This window comes from Chaetodon trifascialis, chromosome 17, assembly GCF_039877785.1.
Source record: "Chaetodon trifascialis isolate fChaTrf1 chromosome 17, fChaTrf1.hap1, whole genome shotgun sequence".
NCBI lineage: Eukaryota > Metazoa > Chordata > Actinopteri > Chaetodontiformes > Chaetodontidae > Chaetodon > Chaetodon trifascialis.
This window is the reverse complement of record NC_092072.1, coordinates 11,053,449-11,071,869: the sequence shown is the minus strand read 5'-3', so window position 1 is coordinate 11,071,869 and position 18,421 is coordinate 11,053,449. Positions and strand designations below refer to the sequence as shown.

The following is an 18,421-nucleotide window of genomic DNA, read 5'->3' as shown; positions in this document are numbered from 1 at the left end:
GTCATTTCTCATCAACACAGAGAGCCTCTTTGTACCAGACTGTGCAACTCTCAAATCCCCTTCCTCGTCTGACAATGACAAATGACGCGTTGACCTTTTGGTGTACGACACACCTGGGGTGCTGCAGAAGTGACGACTGAAAAGTCATGGCAGGTATTCGTTCCACACAGCAGGCCAGAAGCCCGTTTTTGCCCTTTCTCGTCTCACGATGTCTCTTCTGCGATCTCCAGGGTTTGATTGTTTCGAGACAGCGGGTTTACCGTTTGACCTTTGTGACTTCGCTGAGTAAAACCAAGAACAGGTCTCATGAATGATGTTAACGGTTTAATCTGAGGGAATTCCTGGTTATGTTACCTATTCGTATGTGTGCCTTTAAGACCAAAGCCTGAATGTGAAAGTGTCACGAGGAAGATGACTGGTCAGCCTAACGCAGCTTGGTTTCCCCTCATCACAGATCATGACCTTAGCGGACATGATTTATGAGCAGTTCAATCAACCAAAGACAGATTTGCCCTTCTCTGATATCTTGTTTGAAGGATTTTTGGAGTCCTGAAGAGTTGAAAGTATTCAGTATTTCGGAAGGAAAGGCAAAGATTTAAGGAAGTTTGATCATCTAGTGAGCACTTAGATTTATTTTCTGGCCTTTGGCCTCCACCTTGGGAACCAATGACCTAGTGGTTCCCCTGTTGAAACCATTGGTGCAACATATGTTCAGTCCAATTTACAGCGCAGTCTGAATTACAATTCCTGAAGTTAGACAACAGTGAAACCAAAAATGTAACTAAGTGCTTTCAGTTAAACACAAACCCAGACTGTTTGTTTTTAAAAAACAACTTTATTAATACTTTTTCTTTTGTTAAAAACAGAATATATAAAATGATTTCATTCTAAGAGTTATTTTACAGAGCATAGTGGCTTTTGCTTCAGAAAACAGAAACAAATTGCTACTTGTACAATGTGAAAAATAAAAGTCCTTCCCCTGCAGTGACCGAGCTTAAATCGAGTCAGCATTAAAGAAATTCAGTTTTCCTTTTCTTACCAGAAAAAAGGTCTGTGGAAAGTTTATTATAAACACGATGTTGCTGCTACATTAAGGCCAAACCCCCTACAGACGTGTGGAAAACTTCCTTGGTAAAGTGACAATGTAGGTTTTTTTTCTCCTTTTAAATATAGTCTTTGAAATTAAATAAAACTTAAATGAAAAGCTTTTCAAAAAGCAAGCAAGTATTGCACAGAAAGATCTCCTAGTACCCTTTAAAAATATAAAAAGGAACTCACTAGTATACCCCAGAGAAGAAATTTATAGCTGAGGTCTTCAGAGGAAGCAGCTGCTGCTGGACAAATTCCTTTTTTCAAACACACATATATCCACAGCATAGAACCTTGTGGTTCTTTGTCGAGTAGAAGAGCATTTTGTGCTCTTATTTTGTAACCGTTTGTTGGCATGGAGATAAAAATTTCAAGATGCAGCAGTGTTGGGCTTGTTGTTTTGGACGAGTGGCAGTTAATCAACAAGACCCGTTTCGAGGTGAAGGAGGTTGTGGGAGTGTCTGCGAAATACTGCATTTCACGGTCATAGTTTTGGTGGGCGAGACGAGCCTCCGTTTAACCCACAGATCGCCAGAACAGGACCCTGGTGGTGTGTCTTAGTAGTATGCAGTGCTGTAGCTGGAGCAGTGCTGCTTAGCCTCTAAATACCCACTGAATTGGCATGGAAAACATGGAACATGAAAAACAAGTGAGAAATAATATATAAAACAATGCATTTCACTCTGTTCTCAAATCAAAAACAGAGGAGCTTCAAAATGTCAGGAAGCATATATATATATAAAAAAAAACAAAAACACACATTATGTACAGTGTTCAGCCGTTCAAGACGCATACGTTCATCATGTGGTTCAAGTTCTGGGGCTAGGAGCCTGATATGGGCCAAAGAAAAACAACCAGCACACAAATTCAAAGCGGAATTTTTCTATTCTGTATCAGGTCAACTGATGCAATAATTTAAGGAAAATAAGAGCCTAATCTAAAATCATGTGGAGGCAGGGGACAGACATACAAGGTTTGGACAGAATGACAACTAAATAACAACAATACTAAGGACAGACCAGACAAAGTCAGTCAGTTCAAAGGGACGTGAAAGTGAAATAATAAAACACATGCGCACACACACTAGTTGAGGGAGTGGTTCTGAGGGTGTCGATCTTTGATTTTCCTCTGGAGTTTCTATGTGTTTGGTAGCTGATGGAGTCCAGGCAGGAGACGCAGTTGGTCAGGAAATGCTCCTTCTGAATGAAACGTTCATCTGGCTGGTACAGATTCAAAGTGTTCATTGTGGAGTTTGGTGGCTTTTCCGTGGAGTTGTCTTCATGTGTGGTAGATCTTGTGTTCGTACTCTGTGGCAGAGCAGCTGCGAGGAGAAGCCATTTCTCTGTGGATGGGCGCCGGGATGTTGCCGCTGCTGCTGCTGCGATGTTGGTGGTTGTCGGTCATGGTCAGATTGAGCAGGCTGGTGCAGGTGGGCAGGTAGATGTGCTGCACGTGCTCCACCTCCGACCGACACACAGGACACAGCTGAGGGAAAGGAAAGAGAGGTCTTAGACGCCAAGTTTATTTTTTCATATTGAGCTTGTGTGCAGATGTCAGTGGTTAAAGAGGGGAGTTTACACGCTTCAGGTCGGACATGATTCATGGCTTACTATTGCATTACACTTGTGAACCCAAGAAGTGTCAACACCAGTGAAACAAAAAGGTGCAAGCAAGGAGAAACTGCAACCACAATCAGGCTGAGTCTCAGAAACCTGCATGAGTTGGTGAGAGTACTGCTACCACTCAAGTCATCAGACCAACATCTGTGATCAAACTGAAGGATGTGACAAATGTCTTCCAGGAAAGGTCAAGAGAAGCTAAACCATGGCCCCGTTTCCTGGATTGCTACAAGTGAAAACTGTTTCTACTCATGCTGAAGCAGTGGAACTTCTCTCATCTTAAGTTTCTACTGACTCATTTGGACGTCTATTAGCTGGGTCACGTTTCGTAGTTGAGTTAATGGAAGTAAGACTTGGCTGGCTGCTATAATCCCTTTATAAGACAAACGCACTCTCTCTCTCTCACATGCACACACCATCTGCTTCCTCAAAGAAGGGCAACATTTAGCTGATTAAGAAGGGGGGGGGGGCAATCAGGTCAGCAGTGTGTAAGCAAAGCTTTGAATGTTGTGTAAAGGACCATGAAAAGGATCAAAAGTTTGAAGCAAAATATAATTAAAGAGCTTTTGGCAAAAGTGGAAACTTAAAGTAGACCAAGGAGCCTTGAGCCAAGGCCAAAAAACAAAGCGATTGTTGCCTTGTTGTCTAGTTGACTTGTATAAAGTGCTACTTTTAAGGCGACATCAGCTTTTGCAGTATAGCAAATGCCTGTGGCTGATAAACAAACCCTTCCATAGAAAACTCCGGAGACATTTCCACAATGAGCGAAGAGGAGTCTCACCTGAAGCTGACTGGCGCAGGTCTGGCAGCACACCATGTGGCCACAGGGGCAGAACGCGGCATCTATCTCCTCCTCGCAGCACAGCATGCACAGCAGAGCCTCTCTGAGCTTCTGCAGCCGCTCCTGCAGGGCCCGGCTCTGCTGGCAGCTGCCACAGTCCAGCCCCTCGTCCTGCTGGTTGTCTCTGCTCGGGGAGCGTGAAGGAGAGGAGCGCTCGCCGCTGCCAGAGCGGGACACCAGGTCCACAACGCCGGAGTTGTATAGGGCACGGCGGGCGTGGTCGTACACTTCCTTGGAGGTGCGCCGGATGTCAAAGACGTACTTCTTGCCCAGGTTGATGTTTTCATTGAGGAAAAGTGAAGCTAGGTGGCCTTTAAAGTCTCTGCTGTACTGCATCATCACTGCATTAGTGACCGTGTCGCACCTAGAAATGAAATTAAGACATGATCACTAATGTCAGAGAACTCAGAGCATTTGACCCAAGCTACCAGTTCCAGTAAATAATACCAATAAATAATCTGCAGTAAGACCAACATCTACCTCACAATCTCTTCTCCACAGGATATTGTTTACTTAATATCCTCCCTGCACTGCATAGTTAAGCATCCTGCTCTAATGCCATATTCACCACTGTGAGTTTAACACTTGCACACTTGTTTCTGAGCACACAGGATGAAGACATGCCTGCAAAAATGAAAAAATAAAAACCTGCAGACTCTGAGCTAAACCCCATCCCTGAAACAAAAGGACAGGGCTGTCTTTTGTACCTTTGTACTATTGTGACAGTACAATTTCATAGCTCAGCCATTTGAATTGTCCCTGCTCACTGCAAAACACACACACACACACACACACACACACACACACACACACACACACACACACACACACACACACACACACACACACACACACACACACACACACACACACACACACACACACACACACACACACACACACACACTCTATGGGAAGGAAAAATTCTGTCTTTACTGAAGATTGTCCTGTGCACTCTACATTTCCATCCACTCCCATTTGGGTCAAGGACATGTTTTATGTGGCTACATGTGACTCTACATGTATTTACACCATAATACAGGGTTAAAAGGGAAAGGGGAGTCAATGTGTACAAATGTGGGAGAATGTGTACTCAGGACAGTGCATGCCAAATAGGGCAGAACAAGATTTTACAATGCATGTTTTAATGGCTAAATCATGTACTAGTGTAGTGAAGGATAGTTAACAATGAACTTCTGCTGTCACAGTGAGTAGGAAATTGTTCTAATGCAGGTCAGATTCGTGAATGGCTAACATCTGCAGGACGGACTGCTGACAGACACTCATACAGCAACATAAAACTCCACTGAGCAGCAGAGCTTCAAAATAATTTGAATCGTTATCTTGGCTCACCACGAGGTGAGCTTCAGTCTGCTGCTAATAATTCAAGGCAATATTGACTTGGAATAAGTTATTAAAAGTACTGAATCTACTTCTATTAAAATCGGACTGCACCGCTAAATAGCTGCAGGGAATGTGTATGTGTGAGTTATTGATCTGGGCTTAAGTCAGCATGTTTTTAGCTCTCACCTGTAGAAGGCGTGTGTCTCTGTGATGGCCCGGTAAAGGCCACTGGCTGCACGGTTACTGATGAGCTTGAACAGAAGCACCACACTGTCGCTTGTGTCCTTGGTTACTGTCAGGTACACGGTTTTCCCGGACTGGGTGGCAATCTGGATGACTGGATAGCTTACTCTAAGAGAGAGGAAGAGAAGACATATTGAATATTGTTAAAGGCACACACGTCTTCTTAAACCAAAACCTGCACCTTCTTGATACCTACATTCATGAAACTCTTCACCACTATGAGAATATGCACAGCTGTTTGCAGAGGTCTAGGTGGAGCTTACCTGTTGACTAAGCTGAAGTCCTCCTTGCAAACGGCGATACCCTCTGGGCCAACTCCTATGGCCAACCGTTGGCCGTTAGAGTCGCGAGCCCAGTGCCACTCCACCCCGTAATGCTCCAGAGAGGAGACCAGCTGCAGGGCCTGATACTCTACTGAGCCCTGGCTTGAACCCTCCAGAGCCTTGTGTCTGGATATGATGCTGCACAAGTTGAGAAGAGAAGAGAAGAGAAGAGAAGAGAAGAGAAGAGAAGAGAAGAGAAGAGAAGAGAAGAGAAGAGAAGAGAAGAGAAGAAAGACCATCTTAAGTTTAGTTAGCTCTAAAGCTCAGACTGGAACATTTTCTGACACAAGCCTTAGCATATAAATAATCTTCTATATCAATGAACACCCACTGTGATGGGTGGATTACACAAGCAGGATAAATGCATCACCAGAGTGTGTTTTAACTGTCAAAGTTGAACACAACCTCAGGCAAAAAGCTCTGATGTTAAAGTGGGTCTTTTCTGACAACTATGCTTATGAGATCAATGCTCACGCAGCACAGTGAATGCTTCTTTTAGCCTGTGAAGCCTGCTGATTTCTACACATTGTGCTAAAAAATGCCTAATGGCCTCTTTTGTTACTGTTACAGTGTTGTTTTTGTATACATTTTACTTGTGCCTAAGTATTTGTTCTCACAGGTATTGTACTTCACTACATTTCAAGTGGCATCCTTTAGAATTTTGAAAAAGTAATGATAACCAGTGAAAACTAATCTAAAATAACAGTACTTTTTTATACAATATTCTGGTCCCCTTTCCTCCCCCTTATACGCTATACTATGCTGATCCACAGCAGGGAGACCTTTCAGAGAAAGGCGTAGAAAATAGCTGCTGGAAAACACATGCACCTGCATACACAACAGGCTGGGGGGGAGTGTAGGTGCAGCAGAGGACAACAGTGCCTGCTGGCTCACTGCAGCACATGGATAAAGAGTTTAGTGTGGCACATTTGGCAGATGGGGCTTGATAATGTATAATTTAAGAGTCTCAGCGTTTGAGGGACAGTGCCATGTGCACAACAAATGGTTCCTTTAGGCACGCCAAAGGCTGCAATTACAAAATGGAGCCACTGCAGTAAGTCTTGGATAAATTCCCAACAGTTGCAGGTGGGACAGGCACCGCTTTGGTAGGCATAGTGCTGCGTTCGCACCAAGGGATCCACGTTCGACAGAAACTTTGAAGGTGTACAGTGGGTTCTGTCAGTGCGCACACACACTTCATGATCTCCTGTCAGCTGCTCTGTTTGACTGATCGGTGTGTGTGTGCGTGCGTGCGTACTAGCTGTTAAACAGCCTACACAGACTGGCTGTGCATGCTGTAGTCTTATCTTAAGTCTTTCACCCTCATAGATAAAGTTCCTCTAGCTGGAAAAAAAAACAGACTCTGCAATTTATAAATATGCTGCAAAAAAATGAAGGCCAGCACTATCAGTTCAACTCAGGGTAGCTTTTTTGTATTTTTTTGCTTAAGACAGTGTTTTGAGTTATTACAATTACTTTCCTTTCATTTCCTTGAACACCAGCTGCTACATTATACTATCCTTGGCTCATTTCCATGAATCAGCGTTTACTTTTCATCATGGCTTTATGAGGTAGAGCTTCAGCATAGGTGACAGAAAAAAAGATTTTAGTAATTGGCCCGAGCTTGTTAACTTATATATACACAGGCTATTAAAATGATGTTCGAATTCCAGTTGTCTTATGTAAACTCCACCAAACCCCCAACATCATTAGTGGTGGTTTGGGGGTCAGAGTAGGGTGGAGAGAACAAAGATTCAGGGCCTTAAGGATGCTTGAATCCTGTGTTGGGTTTGCTTAAACAGTGCTGTACCTGTTGATAGTGGCAGTGCTGGGCTCCTCTCCACACAGCTCTGAGTACCAGTACTGGGCTGTGTTTTGGTTGTAGTCACCAAACTCGGCCTGTGCCAGCAGTGCGCTCAGCTCCTCCGCTTGTTCCGAGCCCATGCGTAGGTGACCGTTATGGAGGTCCTCCTTCACATGCATGAAGAAGACGTGTCTGTGGGACAGGGAGGAAACAGAGCAGTGGTCAAATGAGAAATCTGGCAATTGCCTATGTGATGTGGTAGGCGAGGGTCAACTGAATAAACAAAGACTACAGTTTATCCAGATACAGCACAAATGATCATCTCTACCAGTGCCCACTTTCATTGTTCAACAGACTTTCATGTGTAATCAGCGAGGAGTCGGCATGTCTGGAGCACACACAGCCCAGAGCAGGTGGTCATTACAGGGCTAGAATTTCACCACAAACAGCAGGTGTGCGTGTGCGTGCGCAGCAGAAGGAGAAAGATCTGTGGCATTTGTTCAGTTGTCAACATGACTCACTTTCCCTTTTTTTCAATGTCTTCCTCAAAACTATTAGAACTTCCTTCATGTGTAAATTCACAAGAAAGCTCTGAAAGGGGAAGTTGTGAGAGGGAAAGTAGTTACAGGATTGAATGGAAGTTTTCTCCAGTAGAGGAAGTACTTGGACAGAGGGCAAATGTACTTATACTGTATCTCCCGGGAAAACATGTGACTACCACTCCAAATATTGAATACAATAAAGGGACTTAAAATGAGCTACAGTGGCTCATTATCAAAAATGTGGTTGAATAATCCTCACATATGGCCATTTGAAGACAAACCAAGTTACCACTAATCTTATCCACCTGATGTAGGAATTGTTCTAAAGGAGGTGGGTTTAAGAGGTAACAGTGAATCTTTGTATAGTTCAAAGATTACTGGTGCGCAAAAACAACAATTGTTATTGTTTAGGCTGAATGATTAAATGAGAACACAGCGTCTCAGCACAGCCAAGGAAAACAGCTAAATTCTCAAAAATGTAAGCCATGGCTGCTGCTTTCCCATTGTTTTCACCAGAAGATGGAATTCTTTCCTTCGAGCAGCAGGTGATAAGACGTCACAAGGAGCAACACCCTGACTGGCAGAGCGCTGAACTATAGTAACCTCAACAGATCCTTCCTTGAGATGACCTATGGCACAGTAACCATAAGAAGATTGTACATGCACCAGCCTGCTCGCTGTCACCTGCTTCTGTCTGACGAGTTGGACAGCTTTCCACTGGCTCATGTTGTTGACTAGCTGGGATCCTGCTGGTTTGATGGGGACTTGAATTCTTCCATTTTGACGCCCTGACTTCAAATCTTTTTCTGTCTTTTAACCCATTACATACATAGTCGATGCATGCATGTACACTGCTGCAACAACCTAATGTAAACCTCTCTGATCACACTGTATGTGCTATTAACGTCTCCACAGACTACAGACCTCTCTTAATTTTACCAGAAATAAAAGTATGATGTTGCCATCACGTGCAGGCAAATTTCTAGCAATACAACAATTCAATGTGTAAAACTGAACATTTTGGCAAATTACATCCTGATGTGGTAGACTAAAAGCAGTAAGCTGTGCTTGAAATGGCTTATTTCCACTAAAAGAATAAAATAAAATCTCCCTTGGGCTGCAGTTCTCTTTGAAGCAGAATGCAAAGGGAGACATTTTTCATTTAAGAAAACCAGGTCAAACTGTAACTTGGGGATATTTGAGAGGGTTTAGAAGGACACTTTGGGTGGAAGGGGAAACTAGCACTCACCAGTCCTTTATTACGTTTATTTGAACCCATTGTGTTTTGTTTATGTAGAAATGGCATCTTATCGAGATGTCTGGTAAGAACAACAAAGGACATGGGAATGAGCTGGAGGGGACTTTCCTCTGTCCTCTTGTGGGACGACAAACCCAGACTCTTGAGGGAGCAGCACACGGTGACTGATGGCAGAATATGCACACTTGTGTATTGTAAGTGTTCCAGTATGCAACAACACAGACACACCTCATCCAACACACGTTCATAGTGCTTCAGAGGAGTATCAACAGTAGCGAAAAGCAGCTGAGAGGCACACAAACAAAGTCGGCCTACACCGCCCCTGATAAAGCCAGACCATAACAACGAAACCCCATAGCTGACTAGCCTCAGGCATAACAAACAGGGCTTTGATATGGTGTTAAACATCCCATTCCCTCCAACACACACACACACACACACACACACAGCACTCTATTGTGTCAGGCCCAGCAGGCATCATGTGATGGAGCGCCGCTAGTTTGCTACCTGCCTGACGCAAACAATAGGGCTGACTTTTTACTACAGGGTGCCGACAAAGGGTTACAACAGGGCAAGCTGCAGAGGTTACTCTAGTTCAGGCGGGGATTGGCAAGAGGTTACTATCAGTCACTGTGCCGGTGAGCAAGGCATCAAATTCTAACAGGCTTCCTTCAGTACATGTCCAGACCTGTTTGGCTGGTGTTGTGACACCAACAGTGGTTAGATCCATTTTACATATCTACCCCGTTTAACCTTAGGTGTTTCAGTTGACCAACCATGTGTGACAATGTGCGCTGTGGTCTGCAACTTTTGACCACGGAGCTGCTAAGCAAGGGAGCCTGTGTCTAAACAGGTGTGCATATATTGCTGAGCTCAAGCCAAAAAATTCCAATCATCTTTCAGATGAAAACCTATCACAAGCGAACGGTAGGACAGGTAACTACAGTTCACTGGAAGCTGTTACTTCCTGACTCCCCTGAGGCTGCGGAGGCAGATCAGATATGCACTCTGCCAAACACCACAAAAACATGACTAAAAACTGACAACACGCAGCTGCTTCACACGCTGAAGGTAGCAATTTCTCCCACTGAGGCCCCTGTGAAGCTACTCTGCTACTGTATCTGCCTTAACCACCAGTTTTACACAGCAATGAGAGCTCACTATGTACCTCTTGTTATGATAACAAGGGCAGAAGTTTTTGTACAGATTACCCTAAACACAGTAAACTGTTTCGGTTGTTATATCAGGCAGATACTGTAGCTTGTGAGACAGCCTGCTCAGGTGGTAAAATGCTGTCTGATCCATCCGAAACTCAGAAACAATATTCCATAAATATGAGACATTTGAGACCCAATGATGTGATGCGACTGGCTATGTGGGGACACACTTAAAAAGATGTTATTCCTGTACAAACCCATCAGGCCTGTAACCAAGGCGACAAGACAGGAGGCAAGAGAACAGATAAATGACCTTATGCTCAACCAAACGGGCATCTGAGCCGATGATGGGGAGCTGAACACACCGACTCAGGAGACTGACTCGCCCAGACAGAATTCACAGGGGTAAAATCTGCCTCTTGCTGGGACCTCTCCTGTGTGCGCTTCAGCCAGCTTGATTCTCTATGTCAGGGACCAACATACATTACCATTCAGACGCATCTGCAAATGCGCAATGATTAATCGGTGACGTGTGCCGCAGCCACCAGCACAGTACTGCCTTGTTCTTTTGACACCGACTGAATGCCAGGAAGTCGCCGCTGAGACCAAAGTCTCCTGGCCTACTTCTACTGTATCACACATCACAGTTGTGTCCTTCATAGAGATAACCCATAATCACAGTCTTAAGAGGCTTACTCATTAACAGTCATAATACCGCTGTGAGTGCTAACAGCGAAGGAGAAATAAACGATCTTCAAAACAGTGGTTGTGGGGAAGGGGAGAAGTCATGTGGGGTGCTGCAGGAATGTGTGAATAGTTGATTGCCTGGCTGGAATAATTCAATTAAAGCAGGCCTGAACTCTGAGAAGGAATATTTGAAAATAGGTCACTGGCTGCACAGCTGAGCTAAGGGGACGTGGATGATATAATTCAGCTGATTTCTTCTGCCCGGGCTTTGAACCATTCAAATTTTAAACACTGAAACACCCCCAAAATGCAGTGTTTGTGCATTTTAAGCAACTCAGCATTGAACCATTTGGAACTTTTTAAATCAGGGGACTCTGGTGCCTGACAGAGAGAGAACAAGCATACTTTGAAGACTTATTACCAAGTCAACTAAACTCTGCAGTCTGTTCCTCCCATCTATAAAACCATTGTTTCATTTTAGTGTTTTCTGCCCCAACTCCAGTGTCTACTCCCCCAGTAGACAGAATGTCAGCACCACACACAAGAACAAAACGTCCCCACCAAACTGAAACCTAACACCTCTGCCTAGAGACTGCGCCTCATCCAGCCAATCACCAGTAGAGTTTCAGACCTCATCGCTCGAGCTCTCAACAATGCGGTTTGTGAGCTAGTCAAATAACACGCTGCCAGGAGCTGTGCGCTCTGAGGTTACTATCTGTCATTGAACTATAGTAAACTCTGCTTAACATCTTCTGAGAAGCGAGGGCTACACGGACAGACAGACAAATGCTTATTGTAGCTTTAATCGTGTAATTTAACAGGCTTGCAAAAGGAATCATTTCAAGCACTAAATATAAAACATAAGGCCTTTGCTCTGTGCAGAGTTGGACTGAAAGCCATACAGCAATAAAACAAAGAAGCTGTTTGTATGCTAAATACTTTGGGGTTACAGGCTGGTGCTATGTACTGGATGGTAAAATGGTGATTAAAGCCCAGCATCGATCCGAAAGTTCAGGCGCCAAACAAGTGTAACAATTCCATCGTTCTTGGATGAGGGCTGATGTTGTGACTTCAAACAAGACAAACCAGGGCTCGGCTACTCGAGTGCACAACAAACGGAGGCGCGTAGAAACTCGTGGGCAAAGTGAAAGTGTCTACAAACCGACGGTGGAGCATGCTGATAAAAACTTGGGGAGGTATTTTTGAACATCTGAAGACCCACGGGCGTGTTGTGTGATCTTCAGCTTGATCCTCTCTGTAGCCTGCCACTGTTAGCTAGAAATGATAACTGCTGTGTGACCTGAATAAATTAAATCTAATTGTTTTTGCAGAACATCCAGCAGGCGAGGCAGAGTGGGAATTTTGTCAGAGACAGCACCCGTTTTTGTGGGTGAGCTAATGCAAGATAAAACTGCAATTAGATGTCGTAGAAACGCAGCTGAATCATGCAGAAGATGTCGAGTGAAGCTTTTTCTTCATGCAGGATTGTAGGGCTGCGGCGATTTATTATTGATGATTAATGTAACTGTTCACAAACTCTTTGTTTGTAAAACTGTTTCTCTGCTGATCCATTCTACACACATACACTACATAAAGCTGGGGGGAACTGAAAGAAAACACCCTGATAGATCGATAACGTGGCTAACACACAGGCAGGCAGCACTTTCACTTCTACAGATTTGGTCTCCAGTCCATCTGACTAACAGGTTTTTGCGCTTCCTGAGATGATATAAGAAGGAAGAGTCACTGTCCTCTGAGAGCTAAGAGGTCAATGAAAGTACTTAAAGATGCATAAAAATCTGTTAATTTTGAGTCTGAAATTACTTCCTGTGCTGCATAACAGAAAAGATGGCTTTTCTCACAGTTTGATGACAGTGACCCATCCTTATAAAATATTTTTTCAATTTCAAACATTATTGGTCCAGGACGTCTTCATGGGACAACAAACAAGCAAACTTACCTTGTAATTATTAAAAAGACAAGGATTAAAATGACCCCACCTTAGTTAAAACTCATTTGGCTTCAGGTTTGGATTTAAGTTAAAGATAAGCTCAACACCTAAAGGGGTACACAGGTTAACAATCAGGACCTCTGATAAAGCCTCTAATAGCTGAGTGCATCCAGTGTTTGCCTGATCAGAATGTTAAATACATGGGCTAATGAAGGGGAAACATTCACATATTTAAACCAGAAACACCCCCCAGCAAGTGGTGCTTAATGATGCAGATAACACAGGCTGTTGTTCAGGCCCTTGGGTCAGGCTCCCTTAGCCAATAAAAAGTATTACTTCCTGTGGACAAGCTGTTTCATTACGTCAGTTGACACATCATGGAAAAACAGATGAATGCAGTTCAGATGCTTTATAAGCGACTATATTTTGGGGCACTGATCTGGGGTTCCACTAGCATGAAATTGAAAAGAAAAAAAAAAAAAAAGCAAAGTTAACCATCTCCAACCACTGGAAGGTTTGAATGACCTTGCTTCAGTCTGTGTTCAGTGTAGCTTTCCAAAATAGCTGAGAGACACATTGTGTATTTGCAAAACGTATCCTATTTGCAAAGCAAGCTGGGAAATACTAAATTTATAAAACAGGCCTGGGAGAGATGGGCGAATGGAGAATCTCAAAGCAATGAGATTAAAGAAAGAAAGGCTTTTAGAAGAAAGGACACGGCTGCCACAGAATCAAGCTCAGCTTAAGCCTTACAACTCAAATAGATATGGCCTGCACTTCAGCTGTGTGCCTTAGAAACACCCTTTCCAAAAGGTTATATAGGTAAAGTATTACTGACTGTAGGAAATTGAACCAGACAACTGTCCTATGAGCAGCCAGGATCCTCTTTCTTAGTTTAAATGCTATAAAAAAAAAAATATAGCTTCGAGTCAGGATTGTACTTTTTCCAGACACAATTAGGCCCTTCACAAGAGCAAGATGAATTAACACAGAGTGCTCAAATAGTCAGCTGCATGTGAGCATGAACACTCAAGTGACCCGCTAGGCTTTACGTGGCAGCAGAGTACATAGCAGCTTATATAAGCAGCTCTGTGCACGCTCAGGCCAGTGCAGGTTATGTAATAAGGCCTATAAGAAGGGCGTAGAAAAAGAGGCCCACCCCTCAGCTCAGATGAGCGTTTGCTTTGTCCATATGCTGCTGAGAATATTTATTCCAGCACATATATAATTGCTACTTAAATAGCTACTGAAACATGTTTTGTGTTTACTCCTGTTGACTGTCTTCGACTGTGTTTTTTGACTGTAAAGATGGCGAACATGCCCTGTGTGAGTAACAGAAATGTGCAATAAGGGAGGGACTTCTGTGCTTGCAATGATGAGGTGTGCCTGCAGGCAGAACAAGTAGTGAGAGGACTGTGGAAGTAGGTCAAAGGTGACAACACAAAATATGAGCAAAATGGGACTCAAAGTGCTAATTCAGTCAAATTATGAAGAGTCTTCCAACAAATCAAGTTAGATATCTTAAATGAAAGTTTAAACAATAAGCTTAAGTTATGAAAAATAACGTGAGATTAAATATGACTGTAATTCACAGAAATACCATAAGTAACTTCATGACCCTTGTAAATGAAGTACAGCGGTTTCTCAGAGCTGTGCTTTGGACCCTCAAATGCTACTGCTGTGTGCTGTCAGCAACTTGTCTCATCTCTAAACCTGATGCCAGTGTTTGCTCCCCCACCACTTCAATTATATCACATCTGAGCAGATGGATGGCACGAGGGCTGCGCAAAAAATTTACCACGTAACTTGACAGCGTGTTGGTGTGTGCCATGTGTGAATATTTATTAGCAGCAACCCCTCATAGCCTTGCCTGCCATCTCACATCTTTATCTCACCTTTTTTTCACAACCCCATGACCCCCACCCGACGCCAGCCATCTGTTGATAACCCCTGCTAATCTGGTGGAGGTCAGATCAGAGGCAGCCAAGTGCCCTCCTCGCTCACGCTCCGCCTCGACCCCGTTTCACTTTCTTCTTCAAAGGGTTTGCCAGATATGGGCCAGTGTGTGTGTGTGTTTGTGTGTGTGGTGGTGGTGGTGGTGGGGGTGGGGGTGGGGGGGGGGGGGTGCAGGGTGGGCAATATGGACGAAGACGAAGTGTGAGCGGGGACAGTTTATATGCAACAGCGATAAAAACATGGCATGAGAGCAAAGTGTTTATCTTTATATTTGATCGAGCAAAGCGCAGGGAGTGAAGAGGCAGTGAGAAACAGCTGAAGGTGAGCTGTGGGTTAACTGGGGAGAGACTGAGAGCTTACTGGAATGCCACACAAACTCTGGCCAAAGCAGATACATGTCAGTTTAATGAGCAGCTCTAGTGGCATGCTGTGTGTGTGAGTGAGAGGGCAAGAGCAGCGTGGCGGAGCTTAAAAAGACACCAAACAAATTTCCTCTCAAGCCTGCCCTCCCTCCACCATCCATGCTTCCAACACTGCAGTATCAAACACCAGCGGCACCGCCTGGGGTGAATATAACATCCACAGTATCAGACTAGACACTGTGTGTAATACAAGTTTTTTGGACAGGTTCTGGGAGCTGCGAATGCACTTGCTATTTATAACTTCAAACAAAACTGGGTCTGGGGAATACTGAGTCAGGATCTAGACTTGTCAAAGCTTGTTACTTTGTTCTGACTCTTGTCTTTTTGTTCCAGTCTGACAGAGAGAAGAGATAGTTGGGGGGGGAGATGTGACTCCAACATGTTATTTGTTAGAGCAAATGAAAACTTCGCAACACATTTCAGGTAAATGTGATTGAAAACGTGAAATGTTATATCCTGATGCTTTCAAACGTGACTGAGCACCAGCTGCAACAGTGACTCATAATGATGAGGACACTGTGTGGAAAACACCCTACACTGGCCTGTCGCAGTTTCCAAACAGCATCTGCAGAAATGTCAAATGGAGGGCTGTGCTTTTGTTCAGACAAAAATGGCCACCAACAATTGAAACAAAAAAAAAGCACAACAAAAGTTATTTTGAGTTGAATGGGGGCAGTGACAGAGGTCCTGGCTGTCACACAGAGGGTCCCTAAGGGCAGGCACAGAGCAACACACAGCCCCAGAGCTGCTGGATCACATTTCCTGCCTGGTGCTCTGCCAAAATGACCTACAGTAACCCCAGAAGCATCCAGAGAAGAGGTTACCATGGGGCATTTCACTGTATTGGAAACAAAGTGATAAGATCATGCTCAGGGAGCTCACTGATTGCCTTTTTTCTGCCGTGTGCTCATTATTGCATGCAATAAGGAAATCAAATTATATTTTAACGACAAAGATTTACTTTCTGCAAGCTCGTTTAGAGAAGGTGACTGATTTGAAGGTGCTTGGTAGAGAAGGTCTCATAAACTAAGTGGTTAAATACAATGATCATATGCCTATAAACAGATGTGATGAATTTCACATGGCAGATCTGCACAGGGAGTTTGCGCAAGTTGGTAAACATACCTCGTCTGTTCCTGCAGAATCAGATGAGGCTCCACGAAGAACTTGACGCGCAGCCTCAGTCGACAGGGCGCCACGTTATCCATCTGCTGGCAGATGCGGTTCCTCAGATTCAGCCACAGGTTCTCTCCTTTGCTGCCTGTGAACTGCAGCCCAAAGTAGTCCACTTCAATTATGCCCAACTTTCTGCAAACCTGGAGAGAGATGAAAGAAATGGGTCATAAAAGGGGCAAAGCAACTCAAAAAGGATCCTAAAGTGGTATTGAAGGACATAGAAAATCATTTAGACAGAGGAAGCTTTACATGCTCTATTAAAGCACCTAACATCTTGACTTTTGAGTTGTGACAGCAGGCTAAAATGCAATTGAATATTCAATCCATTCCGGCTCTGGACTCCCAGTGGAGGGTGGGCAAGAATCAACAGAATTCCCCAACAGGAATCAATGAGGTTTCACAAGATTTGCAGGGGGCTCACAAAACTGGCTACAAGTGCTTTTATCACTTAGCTCATTAGGATTTCTGCTACCCCAGTGCTACGCTCACACAGATAAAAAGCCCATCAATATTCTGAAGCTCACGATAGGGTGGAAGTGAACTTGGAGGCTCTCCCGGGGTAAAAGGGGGCTCATCAAACCCACAATCCCACGCCCCCTCAGCAGCGGCCATGAGGTTATTACACAACTGCTGGTGGACGTCTCTAGGGAGCCCGGAGGCTGAGTTGAAACTCATTCATCTCACTAAAGGCAAGATGAAGATGTGCCATGCATGTGAAATTGCTTATACTTTATTTTATTTATAAAAAAAAAAAAGAAAAAAAAAAAAGAAAAACGAAAAACAACTTGAGGCTACTGATGAAAGGAAAACTTCGCATGTAGCCCCGTTTGTGTTCACTTTGGAGGGAATCTACACAATTTAGCTCGGCCTGAAGTTTCGGATTGACTGGAGGGGAAACGCTGAGGCAGTAGAATGAACTCCAGTAACCTTGACTAAGCCTTCTGCCTCTGACTAAGCCGTGCAGGTAGAGGGGAGCGCCAGCAGTTCTACACCGCGGAGGCAAAACTTTCCTGTCTGTATTAAGTCACACGTCTCGAACATGAATCACATTTTAAGGCTTATTTGTTAAAAACATATGTATCTGTTTTCCGCACGTTGCGCGCAGAACATTTTGTTTCCGGCGCTCGCGCGTGTAACGCTGGAGCGGGTAGTTTAGTTGCTGTTGTTTACACACGAAGTTCCCTTTGAATAGCACGTTAAGCAGCTAATACATCTTCTGTAAGTATTCCTTCGTCGTGCCGAGGCAGGGTTCAACTCCTGAGTCTTATTTATCTGAATATTGGAGTGGCACAGAAGCGACGAGTCGTTTTAAGTTTAGGAAAAAGGGGAAATTTAAAGTTTCGTTGCACAACCGGAGCACTGCCGCCATGCCTGGCCGTGACACGGTGTTTTAAAAAGGCATCACAATAACAAAACGTGATGTGTATTCCACCACTGCCTACCTTATTCAGACAGTCTTCACCGTTCGCCTTCGCGTCAACTTCCACTTCCATCACCACCGAATCCGGACGAGTAACGTGGCAGAGCATTTTGGCTGTGTCTTCCGTAAATCTTTGGTGTGCCACTCTCTTAAAAAATAATAAAACAATGCTCGAGCCCTCTTCAAAACCCCTACATCAAGCCCTCGTCACTTTCTCAGCCCTTCCACTTCGTGTGGCGGATCGGTGGCCACCAGCTGTAGGCTATATCAATGAAATGCCATGCACAGCACCGCCTACTTCCAGCTGCCCAATGATAGCCGGTCTGACATAATCGCTGCAAATGTCTAACCAATCAGAAGTCGCGTTGTATCCGCACGCTGTTCTGGCTCGAGCTCGCCTCCCGTGCCTGCAAGTGTGAGGGGTGCACTGCGCCCTCATCCGGCTCGCCTGTTGCAGAGCCATGAAGTGGCTTTCAATTCACCTGCTGCTGATGAATTAGACATTTCTGCGAGCTTCAGCAGGCTCGGGGTGAGTTTAATGGCTTGTATACTGTTCTCCCCTCGGTTTGTGTGAATAATGTATGGGAAT

At 44.2% G+C, this 18,421-nt stretch overlaps 1 protein-coding gene across 1 annotated transcript; it reads right to left on the bottom strand.

Moving 5' to 3' along the window:
• Positions 1 to 824: 824 nt before the first annotated feature.
• Positions 825 to 18,097, bottom strand: mylipa (myosin regulatory light chain interacting protein a). Its single transcript, XM_070984975.1, has 7 exons — positions 17,855 to 18,097; positions 16,362 to 16,552; positions 7,270 to 7,455; positions 5,400 to 5,597; positions 5,080 to 5,244; positions 3,490 to 3,913; positions 825 to 2,574 (listed from the first exon to the last, which is right to left on the bottom strand). The coding sequence occupies exons 1-7, from the start codon at positions 17,939 to 17,941 to the stop codon at positions 2,368 to 2,370; spliced, it is 1,458 nt and encodes a 485-aa protein (XP_070841076.1). The 5' UTR covers positions 17,942 to 18,097; the 3' UTR covers positions 825 to 2,367.
• Positions 18,098 to 18,421: the final 324 nt, after the last annotated feature.

Excerpts from the sequence above, each read along its gene's own strand:
- mylipa (XM_070984975.1), bottom strand. The coding sequence starts at position 17,941 with ATGCTCTGCCACGTTACTCGTCCGGATTCGGTGGTGATGGAAGTGGAA. Across the intron at positions 16,553-17,854 it reads GTGAAGACTGTCTGAATAAG|GTTTGCAGAAAGTTGGGCAT; the intron begins GTAGGCAGTGGT and ends ATCTCTCTCCAG. Across the intron at positions 5,598-7,269 it reads AGCACTGCCACTATCAACAG|CATCATATCCAGACACAAGG; the intron begins GTACAGCACTGT and ends CAACTTGTGCAG.